The sequence below is a fragment of the Oncorhynchus nerka genome, linkage group LG13 (genome assembly GCF_034236695.1).
Source record: "Oncorhynchus nerka isolate Pitt River linkage group LG13, Oner_Uvic_2.0, whole genome shotgun sequence".
Classification (NCBI taxonomy): Eukaryota; Metazoa; Chordata; class Actinopteri; order Salmoniformes; family Salmonidae; genus Oncorhynchus; species Oncorhynchus nerka.
In genome coordinates this window covers 54,219,997-54,243,117 of record NC_088408.1, presented here as the reverse complement: position 1 = coordinate 54,243,117, position 23,121 = coordinate 54,219,997, and the positions used below count along the sequence as shown (strand labels likewise).

General features: G+C 42.6%; 1 protein-coding gene across 3 annotated transcripts in view; it reads right to left on the bottom strand.

The window, feature by feature from the left end:
• Nucleotides 1-17,413: 17,413 nt before the first annotated feature.
• LOC115139703 (serine-rich coiled-coil domain-containing protein 1-like) overlaps nucleotides 17,414-23,121 on the bottom strand; it is a 114,286-nt gene continuing 108,578 nt past the window's right edge. For 2 of the 3 annotated variants that reach the window (XM_029677380.2, XM_029677381.2), the window contains one exon: nucleotides 17,414-22,088. In XM_029677380.2, coding sequence (XP_029533240.2) covers nucleotides 21,516-22,088 — 573 coding nt within the window. In that variant the 3' untranslated portion in view covers nucleotides 17,414-21,515. The remainder of the gene's footprint in view (nucleotides 22,089-23,121) is intronic. The other variant, XM_029677383.2, reaches the window with a different exon arrangement.

Genomic DNA, 23,121 nt, shown 5'->3' with positions numbered 1-23,121 from the left:
GAGGAGCCGAGCCGTGAGATGAGAACATCCTCTTTCACCGCTGCTGAGATTGAAGGAAGTCTCTGAGTCTCTCTGCGGGCCTTCAGCCCCGTGACGAGAGCAGGAGTGGAGGTAGATTTTGTTTGGTTGGTTAATAGAGGAAAACAAGTTGAGGAGGAGGTTAAAGAAGCCACATGCTCCAAATGAAGAACAGCAGGAACTTAATTGAAGCAGGTAGGAACCAAAGTGAGAGCCCACGTGCCAGCATTTACTCTTCCACAGTCGCAGCGACACAGATTTAATGCAATCACAGAGTCGGTGGGTCATCATTATCACCGAGATGCATGACTGCTCACTGCTGCAATATATCTTGGGTGCCGTAAAGCCTGATAAATGAATATTCTCTAGCCTCGGCTGTAGAACGTGTAGACTCCAGCTGAAATTAAACTGGGGTGTGTATCAGTGTATGGGAGCAGCTGTGGTGGAATCCAAAACAGAACAGGATATATAGTCTCTCTCAGAGTGGAAATCCTGGCGAGTTCCAGGAAGTGTGGGCCTGCATAGATGTTGATAATGGGCTGTTAATGTGCATGTGGAACAACGATGGGCACACAATGTAGAGAGCACACTGTGACGAGCACCCATTTCACAGAAATAGAAGGGCCTGCAGTCACTAAAGTTTGGTGTGAATGTAATAGGCTAAAGTGGTGCACATGTTGAGGATTGTCATCCATCATTGTTCGACTGTACTGTAGCTCCAGGCTGTGTCTTGTGAGTCCTTCATCTGAGAACCACCACTTTCTGTCATATAGATTTTACGCTCCTCTCTAGCCTGAAATACACACTAAATATCCACCACTCTATTGCTCATAAAACACACTTATGTAGGCTGCATAGGGACAATAAAATAGAAGTACATGCATAGACATTGGAGTTAGGGCTGCTGAGGGTGCTGCAGCATCCCCTGATAAATGTTTTTATATTTACAGTTGAAGTCGGAAGTTTACATACAGTTAGGTTGGAGTCATTAAAACTCATTTTTTAACCACTCCACAAATGTATTGTTAAAAAACTATAGTTTTGGCAAGTTGGGTAGGACATCTACTTTGTGCATGACACAAGTCATTTTTCCAACAATTGTTTACAGACAGATTATTTCACTTACAATTCACTGTATCACAATTCCAGTGGGTCAGAAGTTTACATACACTAAGTTGACTGCGCCTTTAAACAGCTTGTAGAATTCCAGATAATGATGTCATGGCTTTAGAAGCTTCTGATAGGCTAATTGACATCATTTGAGTCAATTGGAGGTGTACCTGTGGATGTATTTCAAGGCCTACCCTCAAACCTAGTGCCTCTTTGCTTGACATCATGGGAAAATCAAAAGAAATCAGCAAAGACTTCATAAAAAATGTGCAGACCTCCACAAGTCTTGTTCATCCTTGGGAGCAATTTCCAAATGGCTGAAGGTACCACGTTCATCTGTACAAACAATAGTATGCAAGTATAAACACCATGGGACCACGCAGCCGTCACACCGCTCAGAAAGGAGACGCGTTCTGTCTCCTAGAGATGAAGTACTTTGGTGTGAAAAGTGCTAATCAATCTCAGAACAACAGCGAAGGACCTTGTGAAGATGCTGGAGGAAACAGGTGCAAAAGTATCTATATCCAGAGTAAAATGAGTCCTATTTCGACGTAACCTGAAAGGCCGCTCAGCAAGGAAGAAGCCACTGCTCAAAAACCGCCATAAAAAAGCCAGTCAACGGTTTGCAACTGCACATGGGGACAAAGATTGTACTTTTTGGAGAAATGTCCTCTGGTCTGATGAAACAAAAATCGAACTGTTTGGCCATAATGACCATCATTGTGTTTGGAGGAAAAAGGTGGAGGCTTGCAAGCCGAAGAACACCATTCCAAGCGTGAAGCACGGGGGTGGCAGCATCATGTTGGGGGGTGCTTTGCTGCAGGAGGGACTGGTGCACTTCACAAAATAGATGACATCATGAGGCAGGAAAATGTTGTGGATATATTAAAGAAACATCTCAAGACATCAGTCAGGAAGTTAAAGCTTGTTTGCAAATGGGTCTTCCATTTGCATCCCCAAGCATACTTCCAAAGTTGTGGCAAAATGGCTTAAGGACAACAAAGTCAAGGTATTGGAGTGGCCATCACAAAGCCCTGACCTCAATCCCATAGAGAATTTGTGAGCAGAACTGAAAAAGCGTGTGAGAGCAAAGAGGCCTACAAACCTGACTCAGTTACACCAGCTCTGTCAGGAGAAATGGGTCAAAATCCACGCAACTTATTGTGGGAAGTTTGTGGAAGGCTACCCGAAACATTTGACCCAAGTTAAACAATTTGATGGCAATGCTACCAAATACTAATTGAGTGTATGTAAACATCTGACCCACTGGGAATATGATGAAAGAAATAAAAGCTGAAATAAATAATTCTCTCTACTTTTATTCTGACATTTCACATTCTTAAAATAAAGTGGTGATACTAACTGACCTAAGACAGGGAATTTTTACTAGGATTAAATGTCAGGAATTGTGAAAAACTGAGTTTAAATGTTTTTGGCTAAGGTGCATGTAAACTTCCGACTTCAACTGTATGTATGTATATATATATATACACACACACATACATACAGTGGGGCAAAAAAGTATTTAGTCAGCCACCAATTGTGCAAGTTCTCCCACTTAAAAAGATGAGGCCTGGTACATCATAGGTACACTTCAACTATGACAGACAAAATGAAAACAAAAAATCCAGAAAATAACATTGTAGGATTTTTTATTAATTAATTTGCAAATTATGGTGGAAAATAAGTATTCGGTCAAAATACTTTGTTATATACCCCTTGTTTGCAATGGCAGAGGTCAAATGTTTTCTGTAAGTCTTCACAAGGTTTCCACACACTGTTGCTGGTATTTTGGCCCATTCCTCCATGCAGATCTCCTCAAGAGCAGTGATGTTTGGGGTTGTTGCTGGGAAACACGGACTTTCAATTCCCTCCAAAGATTTTCTATGGGGTTGAGATCTGGAGACTGGCTAGGCCACTCCAGGACCTTGAAATGCTTCTTACGAAGCCACTCCTTCATTACCCGGGAGTTGTGTTTGGGATCATTGTCATGCTGAAAGACCCAGCCACGTTTCATCTTCAATGCCCTTGCTGATGGAAGGAGGTTTTCACTCAAAATCTCACGATACATGGCCCCATTCATTCTTTCCTTTACACGGATCAGTCGTCCTGGTCCCTTTGCAGAAAAACAGCCCCAACAGCATGATGTTTCCACCCCCATGCTTCACAGTAGGTATGGTGTTCTTTGGATGCAACTCAGCATTCTTTATCCTCCAAACACGACGAGTTGAGTTTTTACTAGTTCTATTTTGGTTTCATCTGACCATATGACATTCTCCCAATCTTTTTCTGGATCATCCAAATGCTCTCTAGCAAACTTCAGACGGGCCTGGACATGTACTGGCTTAAGCAAGGGGACATGTCTGGCACTGTAGGATTTGAGTCCCTGGCGGCGTAGTGTGTTACTGATGGTAGGCTTTGTTACTTTGGTCCCAGCTCTCTGCAGGTCATTCACTAGGTCCCCCCGTGTGGTTCTGGGATTTTTGCTCACCGTTCTTGTGATCATTTTGACCCCACGGGGTGAGATCTTGCGTGGAGCCCCATATCGAGGGAGATTATCAGTGGTCTTGTATGTCTTCCATTTCCTAATAATTGCTCCCACAGTTGATTTCTTCAAACCAAGCTGCTTACCTATTGCAGATTCAGTCTTCCCAGCCTGGTGCAGGTCTACAATTTTGTTTCTGGTGTCCTTTGACAGCTCTTTGGTCTTGGCTATAGTGGAGTTTGGAGTGTGACTGTTTGAGGTTGTGGACAGGTGTCTTTTATACTGATAACTTCAAACAGGTGCCATTAATACAGGTAACGAGTGGAGGACAGAGGAGCCTCTTAAAGAAGAAGTTACAGGTCTGTGAGAGCCAGAAATCTTGCTTGTTTGTAGGTGACCAAATAGTTATTTTCCACCATAATTTGCAAATAAATTCATAAAAAATCCTACAATGTGATATTCTGGATTTTTTTTCAAATTTTTGGTGTCCCTCCATCCTTGGCCGGGGTCTAGGCAGGGTCCTCCATCCTTTTTCACTCCTTCGGGCGAGTGGTGTTCAGCCTTCCGTGGTTGTCCACTGTGCAGCACCTCCAAAGCCACCTGCTGACCTTCTACCAGTTCCACCAGCTGATCCGTGCTCTGCGGGTTAGCTTGACTTGCTAACTTTTTAGCTTAGAATGGGAGAGAGTGTAGAAATGTATCTATGACCACTTTCTAGATGGGCGTGATCGTCAGTGGTTCAGCAGTTAGCCAGCCTAATCAGATCATGCATTTGTCATCCGGGGGGAGGGGGCGCTGTGGCATCATACGCCCAATCATGGAATCTTTGCGCCCTGCTAATCAGGGTGTAATCATACCGGCGCAGAATTTCCCCTTGTAATGCAGGCTGGCTCATTGCTCATGGGGCCATTTTTCCCTAGCCACCATCCTCTCGAAGGCTTGGAGGTAAGCCTCGATGTCGTCAACCTCTGTCAGTTTCAGTATAAACATACTAGGTTTGAGACGAGAGACTGCTGCGCCTGCAGCCACGCCGGCATGGGCGGCTGTCAGCTGGCTGAGTTCAGCTCGCAGGAGAGCGGTCTGCTGACGCTGTTCCTCCAGCAGCTCCCGATACATAGCCTGTTACTACATTCGCCTCCACCAGCTGTTTCACCAATGCTTCCATTATGCTCCAAGTCTGTTTAGTTATTGAGCTTGGTTTGCTTTGCCCGCATTCTACACCATATGTAGCAGGCTCAAGGGTGTGGGGTTTCCACTTCACCAAGTTCAATAACCAAATACGCACAGGGAGCACAACTAGAATGCAAATGGGGAATTTATTAGGGTTATTTGCGCACAGTTGGAAAGGGGGGGAATCCAGCAACCAGTTCACAACGTGCAGATAATTATCCCGCTTCTCACACTCTCCATAAAACGCGTTTCCCTCTCGGTCCTCTTTGTGCTCAATAATCCACCGGCTTGCCTCGTTGGGGCAGGAAGTCCATATAAGGCTCGGGGCTGGAGCCAGCAGGCTTGCAAGATACCTTCCTTCAATCACCCCTCCCATCACCTCTCCCTGCCACCTGCCACAATATAAATAAAACAAAAAAGACTCCTGTACCAGCAGAGAAAAATACTCTGGAGTACCCCTTACCTGTCGACGGCACCCCCATCCAAAAAGATGTAACACAGGAGTCAGCAGGTATAATGCATTACGTTTTGATGTAAAAATTTGGGACTGCAACATCCTATCAATGCAGTTGATAGGGCGGCAGGTAGCCTTGTGGTTAGAGCGTTGGGCCAGTAACTGAAAAGTTGCTAGATCGAATCCCCAAGCTGACAAGGTAAAAATCTGTTGTTCTGCCCCTGAACAAGGCAGTTAACCCACTGTTCCTAGGCCATCATTGTAAATAAGAATTTGTTCTTAACTGATCTAGTTAGATTCAAATATACTGTAATGTGTTATATAATCTGTCCAGTGTGTTTAGGTCTGGTTTTGATAATGAGGAGGGCCCATAGCACTCTGTTCAAAAGTAGTGCACTATTTAGGGAATATGGTGCCATTTGGGAATTATTCAATATCAAAGACAGATTGAAACAGAGCAGCCTCCATGCTTCTGGCCTGTATAATTGGCTTAATCAAGGAGCAGGGTGACAGGAACAGGCTTTCCCCTCCCCTCACACCCTAAAAAGACCCCAACAATAATCACAGAGCAAATGAGCCTGCTGTCACCCACGTACTCCCTTGACGGAATTGTAGCCGCCTCAGCGCTGCAATCCACATCACTCGCCCAATCGCTAGGATTTTATTTAAATTCCAGAAACATGCTATCATATAAAGATCCGCCGTCGTTATTATTGTGCATCGAGTATATGAACATCTTTGTTTTCTTAAGGAATCGTAAGGGGTAATGGGCTTTCGCTCTCTCTTCTCTTTGAATAACAAGGGTATTCATTTGCGATTACAAGTAGTGCCCTTTCTTTTGCTGTAGCAGAGGGCTGTGTGAATGGAAGTCTGGGAGATAAGGATATTACACCCGAGAGCTGCGGCAGGCAGCCTCAAGACTTGCACACACTGGTTGCATCAAACTGTATGCGTTCCGGCAGAAGTCTGTTAATTTCATTGGGAGGCAATCTGCACTGCTGTGACTCATCTTGTTCTTCTGCTGGAACGCATGCAGTTTGACGCAACCGGTGTGCATGAGGCACAAACCTCATCTCTGGGGAATTGCCTCAGATACTCCAATCTGATGTTGTTAGATCAACAAGACTGTTTGCCCTCCTCCATGCAAACACACTACACACACAGTACTCTAAAAATGGCCAGGGCTACTGCAGTATAAGTCCCTTTGGATGACAATAATAATACAAGCAGGGAAGAGAGGCTGGGAGTATTCTCAAACCCTGACACTGACGGCCCTTTAGGGCAGCGGTTCATACTATGTTATATGACAGTACACAATTATGCAGTCTCTTGGTTTATACCACTAGTGTTTATAAACATTATACTGCTTTATGTAAAACGTCACCTACCCATTTGTTTGCCAATTATCTTTCTTCTTCCTCTCCCTTCACAGTGGTCTGCATTAAGTCTGTGTAAGCCTCTCTCCCCTTGGCAGGCACTGGTATCTCCATGTGCCAGCGTGTCTCTCTGGGGGTGACTCTAGAGGGCATCGCTGTTGGTCAGCTGAGAGACGGACATCTCCACAGGGTGGCAAGGGGAGTGTCGGGCCATGGTCACTTGGCACACACTGACCTTCCCTGGGTTTGAGGGGCGTTGGCACAGCCTGTCGCCCTGATAACTGTGGCTTGAAGCTCTGAGGGCGGCTCATACCAAAGCACACCAGTGGGCACGGTTCCTGGATAGTGAGATTAAAACTAGGATCTAAGGCTACATGTGTCTGGAAGACATCTTCTCAAAGTGTGTCACATCTCTCTTCTTATGGATATGTGAAACTACTGCCACATCTAATATAATAATATGTAATATACAGTATGCCACTTAGCAGATGCTTCTATCCAAAGTGCCTTACAATCAGTCATGTGTACATACACTTTTCATATGCGTGGACCCAACCAGAATCGAACCCACAATCCAAGCGCCATGTTCTACCAACTGAGCCACAGAGGTCCACTACCACTGGATGGATTAGGGCTGATTGTCTTCTGAAAACTGCGGCTTCACCACTGATTATTGTATATCAGAAACGTCTAACACTAGACGTAACATAGTAAAATCGGGACAGTCAAATAAGTATGATATGTTAGGTTTGGTATGGTTACATAAGACAGAAGGTTACTTAATAAGCCAAAAACAAAAGTAGGGTAGATGGTTGGGGTGGATGGGTTGAATAGGTTGCGTGTTCCAATCACGGACACCTTTACCATTTAGCTAATTATCAACTTTTTGAGAACGTCTAACACCCCAAAGGTTGCGTGTTCGAAACTCATTACGGACAACTTTAGCATTTTAGCTACTTTGCAACCACTTAGCATGCTAGATAACCCTTCCCTTAACCTTAACCCCTAACCTACCCCCCTAGCTAACCTTAGCTATTAACAAATTGGAAGTAGTAAGATATCATATGTTAAAAAAATTCACAACATATTGTACGAATTGCAATTTGTAACATCATACGAAATGGATGATGGAGATCCACACAAAAAAAGAATACCATACCAAAAGTAACATATCATACTAATTTGACTGTCCCGGATTTACATTTACTATGTTACGTCTACCCCAGGTTGCTAACACAGTAATGACAAGAGGGATATGCTATGAATTTAACGTAATTTGAAAACAGTATGGTAACCTGTGTTAAAGCATCTACTGAGCAGGTGAATATAATATTTATGTTGATATATAGGATGAATAACGGGATCAAATGATTATAGAATAAATGATTATAGAATACTTAAACATATATATAAATATATATTTTTTTTTACAGAGAGAACCTTGGGATGCAACCAGGTTTGATTGAATTATTATGTTCCTTTTCCGATAAGACGTAGGAAGGATGACAAATTCAATGTTGACAGCCCTTCATTGAAATACAATCAAAAAGCTGCTACTCTGACAGCACGAACCATACAGATTTGCCTACCAGAAACAGCACAGCCCAAACCCAGACTTCAGAGCGTCGGTGAGATATATACCAAAGTGTCACACAATTTCACAGTGGCAGAGATGAGCATCAACAAAAGGTTTCTTTATTTCAATGGCCGCCTCCATCAAAGTCAACATTCCCATTTATCTTTTGCGGTGCCTTTGCTGCCTTTATTCACAGGGAACTCTTAATTCCCGGGTGGCGTTTTCAAGTTTAGCCCTGGCCTCCTTTTAGGCCTAAAACTAGTTAAGGATGAAAAGGAGATGAGAGAAGTGAAAAGCATGCCAGGGAGCCTTGAGAGAGAGAGAGAGAGAGAGAAAGAGAGAGATAACTTTGAGAGGCTTACAGAGTAGGGAAGACACTGTGGTTCACTTACAGGCATCTGAGCTGTTAGTAATAAACAAGTGGCAACGCAATAAGAAGGGGTGACAGGCAGGATAGAGCAGAGAGATGGATCCACGTCCACTCTAATTGTGACAAACGACAGCGTGACAGAGATATTCAGCGGCTGGGCTTCAAAACATGTTAGTGACATCGATCAATGGGTCAGAAATGGCTGTAAGCCAGGGAGGGTCCGTACACTGTACTGACACTCAACAGTGATAAAGGGAGCTCAAAAGCCCAACTTTTGTCCTTATCTATACTGACAAGTCCACAATTATTGACACCCTTAAAAAAAATACCTAGGTGTTATTTTAGATTCTGAACTCAATTTCATCCATGCTTTGATTATAAAAGCAGGCTTGACTACTGTAATACGCTCCTGTCTGGTCTACCCAAGTCATTGGTCAACTACAAAACATACAGGATGCTGCAGCACGGGTACTGACCAAGACCAGATGGAGAGCACACATTACACTGGTTTTAAGGTCTCTGCACTGGCTGCCTGTGAGTTTTAGAATTTATTTTAAGATTATTCTATTGGTTTTTAAATGAATCCATGATTGTGCACCCCAATACATGTCAGACATGCTTTTAAGTTATGTACCCAGTAGGTCCCTCAGGTCCTCTGGCACTGGCCTTTTAACTATCCCAAAGCCTAGGACCAAGAGGCATGGAGAGGCAGCCTGGAGTTATTATGAACACTGCCTCAGGAATGGCCTGCCAGATAACCTGAGGGGGGACGAAACCTTGGACATATTTAAAAGAGATTATAAAACATATTTTTAGCTTTGCTTTTACTTATTTTAGTCGTTCAATTTTTATTATTATTCTTTTGTTTTTGTCCTTTTATGTTTGTTGTGTAGTATATGTGTTTTTATTTTCATAGTTTTAATTAGTTTTTTCCAGTGATGCACATGTCAAACATGTCCATGTCTGAAATGTGCTGTTTAAATAAAGCTTGATTTGATGACGAAAGACAAACAAAAACTAATGTATAACATGAATTTAATAATTAAAATTGAAATACTGAGCTATATTGTATGCAACAATTGAATTGTTTTATTTTATACTAATGTAACGGATGTGAAACGGCTAGCTAGTTAGCGGTGGTGCGCGCTAAATGGCGTTTCAATCGGTGAGGAGGGGACGGTCTAAAGTTATACTGTTACATTGATGCTGTTGACCCGGATCACTGGTTGCTGCGGAAAAGGAGGAGGTCAAAAGGGGGGTGAGTGTAACGGCTAGCTAGTTAGCAGTGGTGCTTGCTAAATAGCGTTTCAATCGGTGACGTCACTTGCACTGAGACCTTGAAATAGTGGTTCCTCTTGCTCTGCAAGGGCCGCGGCTTTTGTGGAACGATGTGTAACGATGCTTCATGGGTGACTGTTGTTGATATGTGCAGAGGGTCCCTGGTTCGCGCCTGGGTATGGGCGAGGGGACGGTCTAAAGTTATACTGTTACACTAATACAATTGCTCAGAAAGATCAAAGTCATATTTCTATTTCTAAAAAAGCTAAGTGTCAAAATGATTGGCAAACCTAAAGATTCTTAGAAATAAAATAAAACTAAATTAAACCTTTATTTAACATTCTACCTTTTTAAGTTAATCCCAGTTTATGGAAGTGTACATCTCCTTGGCGTTTTTCCTATTTTGTTGCATTACAACCTGTAATTTAAATTTTTATTTGGATTTAATGTAATGGACATACATACACCAAATAGTCCAAATCGGTGAAGTGAAATGAAAAAAAAGACTTGTTTCAAAAAATTCAAAAAAACTAAAAACTGAAAAGTGGTACACGCATATGTACTCACCCCCTTTGCCAAGAAGCCCCTAAATATGATCTGGGAAACCAATTACCTTCAGAAGTCCACCTGTGTGCAATCTAAGTGTCACATGATCTGTTACATGATCTCAGTATATATACACCTGTTCTGAAAGGCACCAGAGTCTGCAACACCACTAAGCAAGGGGCAGCGCCAAGCAAGTGGCACCATGAAGACCAAGGAGCTCTCCAAACAGGTCAGGGACAAAGTTGTGGAGAAGTACAGACCAAGGTTGGGTTATAAAAAAATATCTAAAACGTTGAACATCCCACAGAGCACCATTAAATCAATTATAAAAAAATTGAAAGGACATGGCACCACAACAAATCTGCCAAGAGAGGGCCACCCACCAAAATTTACGCCCCAAGAACATGCTGTGGGGACATTTTCATTGGCAGGGACTGGGAAACTGGTCAGAATTGAAGGAATGATGGCGCTAAACACAGGGAAATTATTGAGGGAAACCTGTTTCAGTCTTCCAGAAATGTGAGACTGGGACGGAGGTTCACCTTCCAGCAGGACAATGACCCTAAGCATACTGCTAAAGCAACACTCAAGTGGTTCAAGGGGAAACATTTAAATGTCTTGGAATGGCCTAGTCAAATCCCAGACCTCAATCCAATTGAGAATCTGTGGTATGACTTAAAGATTGCTGTACACCAGCGGAACCCATCCAAATTGAAGGAGCTGGAGCAGTTTTGCCTTGAAGAATGGGCAAAAATCCCAGTGGCTAGATGTGCCAAGCTTATAGAGCCATACCCTAAGAGACTTGCAACTGTAATTGCTGCGAAAGATGGCTCTACAAAGTATTGACTTTGGGGGGGGGGGGGGGGTGAATAGTTATGCACGCTCAAGTTCTCCGTTTTTTTTGTCTTACTTCTTGTTTGTTTCACAATAAAAAAGATTGTGCATCTTCAAAGTGGTAGGCATGTTGTGTAAATCAAATGATACAAGTCTTAATTCTAGGTTGTAAGGCAATAAAATTGGAAAAATGCCAAGGGGGTGAATACTTTCGCAAGTCACTGTATTATGCCTTCCATGGCTTCCTGTTTCACTGGGGTATAAAAATGGGGTAACACGCAAGTAGAATCACTTTGTCATCCATAAACATTGAAAAATGCAAAGAGCTCACAATCAAAGAGACAAAATCGAGAGCATCCTAACCGGTTGCATCACCGCCTGGTATGGAAACTGCTCGGCGTCTGACCATAAGGCGCTATATAGAGGGTAGTGTTTACGTTCCATTACATCAATCGGGCCAAGCTTCCTGCCATCCAGGACCTATATAATAGGTGGTGTCAGAGGAAAGCCCATAAAATTGTCAGAGACTCCAGTCACCCAAGTCTTAGACTGTTTTCTCTGCTACCGCACGGCAAGAGGTACCGAAGTGCCAAGTCTAGGACCAAAAGGCTCCTTAACAGCTTCTACCCCCAAGCCATAAGACTGCTGAACAATGAATCAAATGACCACTGGACTATTTACAGTGCCTTGCGAAAGTATTTGGCCCCCTTGAACTTTGCGACCTTTTGCCACATTTCAGGCTTCAAACATAAAGATATAAAACTGTATTTTTTTGTGAAGAATCAACAACAAGTGGGACACAATCATGAAGTGGAACGACATTTATTGGATATTTAAAACTTTTTTAACAAATCAAAAACTGAAAAATTGGGCGTGCAAAATTATTCAGCCCCTTTACTTTCAGTGCAGCAAACTCTCTCCAGAAGTTCAGTGAGGATCTCTGAATGATCCAATGTTGACCTAAATGACTAATGATGATAAATACAATCCACCTGTGTGTAATCAAGTCTCCGTATAAATGCACCTGCACTGTGATAGTCTCAGAGGTCCGTTAAAAGCGCAGAGAGCATCATGAAGAACAAGGAACACACCAGGCAGGTCCGAGATACTGTTGTGAAGAAGTTTAAAGCCGGATTTGGATACAAAAAGATTTCCCAAGCTTTAAACATCCCAAGGAGCACTGTGCAAGCGATAATATTGAAATGGAAGGAGTATCAGACCACTGCAAATCTACCAAGACCTGGCCGTCCCTCTAAACTTTCAGCTCATACAATGAGAAGACTGATCAGAGATGCAGCCAAGAGACCCATGATCACTCTGGATGAACTGCAGAGATCTACAGCTGAGGTGGGAGACTCTGTCCATAGGACAACAATCAGTCGTATATTGCACAAATCTGGCCTTTATGGAAGAGTGGCAAGAAGAAAGCCATTTCTTAAAGATATCCATAAAAAGTGTTGTTTAAAGTTCGCCACAAGCCACCTGGGAGACACACCAAACATGTGGAAGAAGGTGCTCTGGTCAAATGAAACCAAAATTGAACTTTTTGGCAACAATGCAAAACGTTATGTTTGGCGTAAAAGCAACACAGCTCATCACCCTGAACACACCATCCCCACTGTCAAACATGGTGGTGGCAGCATCAAGGTTTGGGCCTGTTTTTCTTCAGCAGGGACAGTGAAGATGGTTAAAATTGATGGGAAGATGGATGGAGCCAAATACAGGACCATTCTGGAAGAAAATCTGATGGAGTCTGCAAAAGACCTGAGACTGGGATGGAGATTTGTCTTCCAACAAGACAATGATCCAAAACATAAAGCAAAATCTACAATGGAATGGTTCAAAAATAAACATATCCAGGTGTTAGAATGGCCAGGTCAAAGTCCAGACCTGAATCCAATCGAGAATCTGTGGAAAGAACTGAAAACTGCTGTTCACAAATGCTCTGCATCCAACCTCACTGAGCTCGAGCTGTTTTGCAAGGAGGAATGGGAAAACATTTCAGTCTCTCGATGTGCAAAACTGATAGAGACATACCCCAAGCGACTTACAGCTGTAATCGCAGCAAAAGGTGGCGCTACAAAGTATTAACTTAAGGGGGCTGAATAATTTTGCACTCCCAATTTTTCAGTTTTTGATTTGTTAAAAAAGTTTGAAATATCCAATAAATGTCGTTCCACTTCATGATTGTGTCCCACTTGTTGTTGATTCTTCACAAAAAATACAGTTTTATATATTTATGTTTGAAGCCTGAAATGTGGCAAAAGGTCGCAAAGTTCAAGGGGGCCGAATACTTTCGCAAGGCACTGTACATTGACATCCCACCCCTCCATTTGTTTAATACACTGCTGCTACTTGCTGTTTATTATCTATGCATAGTCACTTCACCCCTACCTACATGTACAAATGACCTCAACTAACCTGTACCCCTGCACACTGACTCGGTACCGGTACCCCCTGTATGTAGCCTCGTTATTGTTATTGTGTTACTTTTATTGTGTTAATTTATTTCGTAAATATTTTCTTAACTCTTCTTGAACTGCACTGTTGGTTAAGGGCTTCTAAGTAAGCATAAACTTGTTGTATTCGGCGCATGTGACAAATAAAGTTTGATTTGATTTTAAATTGTTGTTGATTGTCATAAATCAGGCAATGGGTACAAAAAAATTGCTGAAATATGAAATAGACCACTTACCACTATTAGGGCAACAATGAAAACCTATTTGGGCTAGGCGTGCCGCTAGCGCCCTACCTCGACAACATCCGGTGAAATTGCAGAGAACAAAATTCAAAATACGTAATATTAAACATTCATGAAAATGTGTCATATATCGCTTAAAAGCTTAACTTCTTGTTGATCCAGCCGCTTTGTCAGATTTCAAAAAGGCTTTAATTAAGCGAAAGCATACCATGTGATTATCTGAGGACAACGCCCCGCATACAAAAGCATTACCAACATTTTCCAAACAAGCAGAGGGGTCACGAAAGTCAGAAATAGCAATAAAATAAATCACTTACCTTTGAAGATCTTCCTCTGTTTGCAATCCCAAGAGTCCCAGCTACATAACAAATGGCCATTTTGTTCGATAAAGTCCTTCTTTAGATCCCAAAAAAGTCAGTTTAGTTGGCGCGCTTCATTCAGTCATCCACCCGTTTCAGTTGTTCAACATGCAGACAAAGGAATTCCAAAAGTTACCAATAAACTTTGTCTAAACAAGTCAAACAACGTTTCTAATCAATCCCCAGGTACCCTAATATGTAAATAAACAATAGAATTTAAGACGGAGTATAGTATGTTCATTACCGGAGATAAATAACGAAGTGCGCGCTCTCATCCAAGCGCCACAATACTACGGTCAAAACGGGAGCCACTTTGAAAAACTTCAAATTCTAGCTCATTTTTCAAAAAGCAACCCTGAAATTCTTTCTAAAGACGGTTGACAACTAGTGGAAGCCCTAAGAACTGCAATCTGGGAGGTATGCCTTCGATTTTCCCATAGACAGCCATTTCAATGAGTGGTGACCTCAACAACAACATAACAATCTGGATGGATTCTCCTCGGATTTTCGCCTGCCATATCAGTTCTGTTAAACCCACAGACATTATTTTAACAGTTTTAGAAACTTTAGAGTGTTTTCTATCCAATACTACATTATATCCATAAATATCCATATCCTAACTTCTGGGCCTGAGTAACAGGTAGTTTACTTTTGGCACTTCAGTCATCCAAACTTTCCCGAATACTGCCCCCTATCCCTAAGATTAAGAAGTTTACTACCACTGGAACAATGGTAAACTTGCCTTTTATGGAACGCAAATTAATCTTGTCCCCACGCACAGTAAGGAAGACAGTTCAGGAGGCAAAGTACAGTGAACAAAAATATAAACGCCAACATGTAAAGTGTTGATTCCATGTTTCATGAGCTGAAATAAAAGCTCCCCAAAATGTTCCATAATGCACAAAAAGCTTATTTCTCTCCAATTTTGTGCACAAATTTGTTTACATCCCTGTTAGTGAGATTTTTCCTTTGCCAAGACAATCTATCTGACAAGTGTGACATATCAAAAAGCTGATTAAAAAGCATTCTCATGACACAGGTGCACCTTGTGCAGTTGTCACACAACATAATGCCACAGATGTCTCAAGTTTTGAGGGAGAGTGCAATTTGTATGCTGACTGCAGGAATGTCCACCAGAGCTGTTGCCAGATAATTTTATGTTAATTTCTCTAACATAAGCTGCTTCCAACATTGTTTTAGAGAACTTTGTAGTATGTCCAACCAGCCTCACAACTGCAGACCAAGTGTAATGACGCCAGCCCAAGATCCCCACATCCGGCTTCTTCACCTGCGGGATCGTCCAAGGCCAGCCACCCGGACAGCTGATGAAACTGTGGGTTTGCAAAACCGAAGAATTTCTGCATAAACTGTTAGAAAAGCTGATCTGCATGCTCCTCGTCCTCGCCAGGGTCTTGACTTCAGTGGACAATAGCTCACCTTCGATGGTCACTGGCACGCTGGAGAAGTGTGCTCTTCACAGAGGACTCCTGGTTTCAACTCCAGGTTTCAACTGTAGCGAGATCCTGAGGCCCATTGTCGTGACATTCATTCGCCGCCATCACCTCATGTTTCAGCATGATAATGCACAGCCCGATGTCACAAGGATCTGTACACAATTCCTGGAAGCTGAAAATGTCCCAGTTCTTCAATGGCTTGTATATTCACCAGACATGTAACCTATTGAGCATGGTTGGGATGCTCTGGATCGATATGTACAACCGCGTGCTCCATTTATATTTTTGTTCACTGTAAAATCCAAGGGACAAAACTTGAGAATTACAGAACTTGGCCGCATCTTATCCAATTCTATAATTAGAGGCCACCACCATGTCAATAGACTCTTTGAAAGGTTTGCCAGAAATTAAGCCTTTATTGAGAGCAACCAAGAAATGTAAAAGCCTGGAGTTTGCTAAACGACATAGGCACTTGGATTGGAGCTGGTGGTATGGTCTGGTGACATGAAAAGAGATCTTTGGCCACGCACAACAGTGGTGGGTTTGGGGTCAAAAGAAGGATGCATTTTCAGAAATTAACCTCAACTGATGTCATTTATGGTTGTTGGTCTTTGATGTTATGGGGCTGTTTTGCTTCCCTTGGTAAAGGGTGACTGCACTTGGCCCCGTTTCAGGTATGGTTTATTAAGAAATGCTATAAGCCATGACGGAATTCAAACGTGAGTTGGTTTCAGGGTGTGGTTTGATGCGGTTGTCCGCATGGGGGAAGCGTCAGCCAAATTATTTCACCAATTAGCTTCAGCCAGCTGGTACACTATCGTGGCAAAGATGCTTGACTTTGGATAGCCTATCTCTGGAGATAGTTTTGGACTGTCAATAAATTACACGATGTAAATGAAACAATATTTTTATGTTGCAAATCTTTTAGTCATCTCATTTTTACAAACAAATCTCAATTTTGTATGTAAATGCAACTTTATATAACGGTCCAGACACCTTTTTTGTGATTTAATTTAGTTTTTTTTATAAACTTACCCCAAACAGCAAATGACATCCTCATCGTTATGTCATATGGGGCCCTGAAAAAACACAAACAAAAGCCCCAAAAACACCCAAATACATCCTTGTCGAAACAGCAAATCACTCAGTATAGTGATGCAGGTCTTTAGATATACACATGAAATTGTGTCATTCTACACACATGACATTGCTCAGTAGAAGTATTATTTGAATCGTTTTACTCATCTTTATCATGGGTGCCAACTATTTTTGACCCGACTCTATGTAAATGTTAATAAACTACCAGACCAACCTCGGTCGCATTCAGTGGTGAAACGTTCAGATTGGAATGTGCTGTGTAGAACCAGCATGCCTCTCTTACATGAATCACGTTGGCTCTTCATGGAATTCTTTTTAAGGAGTTCTGCGACATTCACTGTATGAACACAGTGTTAATCAACAGATTGATTGGTTGAGGTGTTTTATGAAGGCGTTCTCCTCCACTTCTCTGTCATAGCCAGGTAGACATCTCCAGAGCTAATGGAGAGTTTCTTCAAATATAATGAAAACAGTAGCAGTCAACCATGCGGGAAAAAAGTTATCCAAGCATAATTAGTAATAACCCAACACCCAAATGAAACAAATTGAAGAAGGTTGGTTCAATACCACCAAAGACAACACCGCACACTTCTTATGTTTTAATAGGAGCAAATAATACAATGAAAATTAGTCGGTAAAACATGTAATCAACAACGATTGTGGTTGAGAGAAATTCCAGTTAGATTTTATAACACTTGACAGTTTTTAAAATCTCAAATTTCTCTACATTGTGAACCCTGTATATATATATTTTTAAATAACCTTAAAATCGACTTAAATTAATATTGAAAGGTTGTATCTATGTACAATATACAGTATATAACGTCACATCACCAGGGCATAATTACAGTCATGTTCTTCATAAAAATGGTGACACAAGTCTTTGTGATCCAATCTCACAAAACATCAAATAAAGCTAACAAATAGGTGAGCTAAAAGTGAACGAAGTGTCCTCTACTGTATGGTCAGTTAAGAATCGTTTTAATGAGACTCTTGTTCCGTCCACTACAAGAATACATCCTTGTTCTTCAGTTGCTTACACGATTGTTCAAAACTCAAACACGCAACTTTATCCTTTTAACTATGCCTTTATAATACGAATTCCCCTTTTTAATCCCAATCTTTGTTCTAAGAACAGTATGTTGACATATCGCAAAATTGCAATAAAGAAGCTGAGAAGGTCCGTATCAAACATATACAGTTGAATTGGGGGTCAAACGCTTGGGGGATAAAAGCTGGTGTGCTGGCTGTGTTTGGCAAGACGTCATCATGGGTAAGGGCAGCTGGCTTCTTCCACTATAGCCCTCGTTGTAGTCATGTGATACAACGAGCCCCGCTAATGACAGGATAGATAGCACACTGAATACACGCCCTCCTCCATGCCGCGCTCTCTGGGTGTGAGAATTCAGGGCTCGTGTATGTAGGCTGAGAGAGGGAGAGCAGAGGACGAGAGTGAAGGAGAAAGAAACAGAGAGCGAGAAAAGGAGGGAAATAAAGTGGAGCAGTAGACCTGAGGGAGTGGAGCTGGACCGCGGGGGGTAAAGCTGCATTTCTTCAGGGTTTCCTTCACCTCTACGAGTCCTTGCTTCCACTCCAACTATAATGGCGCATTCTGTACCACTTTCTGCTGCTTACAGTGACGACAGACAGACAGGCTTTCTCCCGCAAGACTCTACTGACAACTGTATACTACTATATACTTTACCATTACAGCTCATGACCGTTTTTGTAAACGCATCTCGAAAGACAAGTATCCTCATGTATCGTCAACATTGCTATCATGATTACTTACTTATTAAATGCGGTCCCTTGAACAATACCCATTAGCTTAAATTAGTGACAGTACAAGGATAGGGTTCTATTCTCATACAATACTCCGTTGTAAATGCGTCTCGGAGTAAGATGCTGATCTAGGATCAGGAACCTCCTATCCAAGTCTTCATATTCATGAGGTTTTTAAAGACAAAACAAATCCTAGATCAGACCTATTCTGAGACACTTTATGAATACAGGCCCTGATGTAACAACCAGTTTCTGATATCCACTTATAAAAAGTGTCAAATGCAGACAGACATGTCTGTTCTTATTAAACTTATTAGACTGTAAAATAAATGTTTGACCGACACAATTTCACTGTACAAAATATGTGTGTCTACAATGATAAAAAGCATGCAATTACTAAAATGTTAAAGGCCCCGTGAAAGTCAAAAACGTGTTTTCCTGTATTTTATATATATTTCCACACTACGAGGCTGGAATAATACTGGGAAATAGTGAAAAAGATGATAATGCCCTTTCAGTGTAAGAGCTGTTTAGAAAACACTGCCTGAAATTTCTGCCTGTTTTGGGTGGGATGGAGTTTTGATCTACCTGGTGACATCACCAGGCGGTAAATTAGTTAATAGACCAATAAAAAAAAGTTACAAACATCTCTGCCAATAACAGCTAGTTTTCACCTCCCAACTCAGACGTAGCTTGAGAAATTGCTCTTTGCTAAAAAGCCATTTTCGTTTCATTTTGACCATTTTAATTGCATACAATCACAACAAGGTACTTAATTGTTACCCAGAAATGATTTGATATTGAAATCAAAACAGCTGCATTGGACCTGTAATGAATGAAACTCCCTAAAATGGTCTTGTCTGTGTGTGTAAAAATCTGAGTTGGGATCTTTGACTGCAGGATTTGGCAATACAAAGAGGATGCACATACATGATATATACAAAAGTATGTGGACACTCCTTCAAAATGAGTGGATTCGGCTATTTCAGCCAAACCCGTAGCTGAAAGGTGTATAAAATAGAGCACACAGCCATGCAATCTCCATAGACAAACTTTGGCAGAAGAATTGCCTCACTGAAGAGCGCAGTGACTTTCAACGTAATAGGACACCACCTTTCCAACAAGTCAGTGTGTCAAATTTCTGCCCTGCTAGAGCTGCCCCTGTCAACTGTAAGTGCTGTTGTTGTGAAGTGGAAACGTCTAGGAGCAACAACGACTCAGCTGCGAAGTGGTATGGCACACAAGCTCACAGAATGGGACCGGAGTAGTGCTGAAGCGCGTAGTGCGTAAAAATCGTCTGTACTCGGTTGCAACACTCACTACCGAGTGCCAAACGGCCTCTGGAAGTAACTTTCGTCTGGAACTTTGTGAAATGGGTTTCCATGGACAATCAGCCGCATACAAGCCTACAAAATCACCATGTGCAATGCCAAGCACCGGCAGGAGTGTTGGGGCGGCAGGGAGCCTAGTGGTTAGAGCATTGGACCAGTAACCGAAAGGTTGCTAGATCGAATCCCCGAGCTGACAAGGTAAAAATCTGTTGTTCTGCCCCTGAACAAGGCAGTTAACCCACTGTTCCTAGGCCGTCATTGTAAATAAGAATTTGTTCTTAACTGACTTGCCTTGTTAAATAAAATACAAATATTTAAACAAAAAGCTTGGAGCAGTGGAAACTTGTTCTCTGGAGTGATGAATGTTGGATAAACTCCTCACCCTCTGTAAGTCCGATGGACAAATCTGTGTTTGGTGGATGCCAGGAGAACGCTACCTGCCCCAATGCATAGTGCCAACTGTAAAGTTTGGTGGAAGAGGTATAATGTTCTGGGGCTGCTTCTAATGTTTTCGGGCTAGGGTTAAAGCGAAGGGAAATCTTAATGCTAAAGAATACAATGACATTCTAGATGATTATGTGCTTCCAACTTTGTGGCAGCAGTTTTGGGAAGGCCGTTTCCTGTTTCAGCCATTGCCCTCGGGCACAAAGCAAGGTCCATACAGAATGGTATGTCGAGATCGGTGTGGAAGAACTTGACAGGCCAGCAAAGAGCCCGACCTAAACCCAGTCGAACACCTTTGTGATAAATTGCGCAGCAATGTTCCAACATCTAGTGGAAAGCTTTCCCAGAAGAGTGGAGGCTGTTATAGCATCAAAAGGGGGACCAACTCCATATTAATGCCAATGATTTTGAAATGAGATATTCGACTAGCAGGTGTCCACATACTTTTGGGCATGTAGTTTATGTTGGTCACATTGTCAATGCAATGAGCAGCATGGTTTGGTCATGTTCAGCTTTGCTAATGTAACTACAACTCTCACATTAGTTAATTCCCTATGGCGCGCGTGTGTGTTTTCACGCATGTGTGGACATTAGCACCTCTAAGCAAACGCTCAACATTCAGTGCTAATCTAATGTGATAGATGGACGAGTGCCTTGTTAATGCTAGCAGGCAGGCTGACTGACTGGTGTGTGTTCAAGTGAGCACATCTATCAGCCTTCTACAGTAATATAAAATGTCAAAATGGTCAAATGCACAGAACCAAAGAAACGCATATAGACATGTACCTACAGAGGTACTGCTTGGAGGTCTAGTTGGATGACAGTGTAACACAAAATACGTGTTAAAGAAGAGAAGCAAATGTCCCAATGATGTGATCTAGATAGTTTTAAAGTGTCTGTCATAGCAAACTCTGATCAGGAGGAGCTAGGGTTGAGAGAATGTGATGAATGAAATGGGTTGGATTTGAGGTGAAGGGAAGATGCTTGGGAGTTATGACACTGATTGTTGTATAAATTCCAGAGATTACCTTCACTTCCATGATTCAGACGGTGATGTGTCCATTCAATGATATGTTTAGGGTACATGTGAAAGGTGCGTGTGTGTGTTTGTGTGTGTGCGGCCTGCGCCTCAGCCGTTATGCTGGACCAAGGCCTGCAGTTCAGCAGTGTGGAGCGAGTGCTGCAGGAAGACGTTCTTGCGGCTATACATGTGCAGGGACAAGGGCCCTCTGGGGGGCTGGCCTAGGCGGCCGGTGAAGGAGGAAGAGGTGGTGGTGGTGGAGGAGGGAGGAGGAGGCTGGCAGGGGCTCGGCACGGGGGCTCTCTCGCTGTCTGAGGAGAGGCAGCTTCGGCAGGGGCTGTCTCGACTCTGAAGGCTGGAGCTGCTGCCCCCCACCCCCATCGCCCGGGGGATCTGGCTGTTTGGGTATTCACTTTTCCTGAGAGCCCCTGCCTCTGATGATGAGGACAGAGCCTCTTCTGGTCTCCTGGGGGCCCCTGAAGGGTCCCTGCCTCCCACGGGCCCACTGGAGGAAAGGGGTGGGGGCGGGGTTTGGGTTGGGGCTGGGCAGTGGCGCACGTCACTGGTAGTTGAGCGCTCAGCCACCTCACGGCTATATTGGTCCACGTTGAGAGACCGGGCCACCCTTCTGTCTCTTGTGCTGGTACTGTTTTGGCTTGTTGCTCGGCTTGGATGGATGGTCTGCGAAATGAGAGAAAGAGCAAGAGAAAAAGGGAGAGAGCGAGAATGACAAAAGTGAACAAAATACAAACACCAACGTAGCTGGTGAACTGCAGTGACATTTTGACAAGGCGTCGTTCCCGGAGCTTTGTCTAATTGTTTCTTGATCAACTGGAACCTTGCTCTGTAAAGAAGGAGAACAAGAAGCAGACTCAGTCTCTCCAGCACAGTGTGGGGAGGTGGCACACAACTCAAGCTTGGCACCAAGGAGAAAGACACCTGTTCCTGGTCACACAACACAGCCTCTCTTATGCAACACGGCTCTGTTACTTCACTACACAACGCTACACTATAACCATGCAACAAGGAAACGCATGAACGCGGTCGGCATTGACAAATCCAAAACAGACACTCCGGAAAATGTTTGACTAAATAAACCCAATCTGAGTCGACGGGAGGGTACATAGGAAATGAACCGAGTCGACAGCCAAAAAGTAAAGAAAATGACTTACAATGTTTGAAACAAATCTATGAGCAGGGCAATATAATTACAAGGAGCAAAGCTAATGCAATAACTTTCGAGGTGCAAATGGAAATTGAATCCAACATGCTCGCTCGCACAATGTAATATCGCACAATGTAATACCAGGGAAACAGAACGGGCTTATCGGGATGGAGGAACGGAGCGTTAACGCTTCATGTTTGTTCACATCATTAGTTAGGCAGAAGTAGCACTGTATCATTTCATCTCCACATAAAATGGACACAAAAATAAGAGGCGAAAGAACCATTTCTTTATCCTGACATTCAAATTGCCAGCGACATCTACTTAAAAAATAATAATTTGTACAATCATTCCTGCAGATATTGTGAGATGTTTGAACTGATGTTGAAAATACAAATTCAGTTGAGTAAAAAGGGTTGTGTGTATGTGACTGTGTGTTTCTCCAAGCATGTTGTTTGGACAGGGATGGTAGAGAACAGAGGAGTGCAGGTGTAGCCAAAGAGTGGAGCAGGTTGACGTTTTTCTGTCATGAGTCTTGCCCTGGAGGCA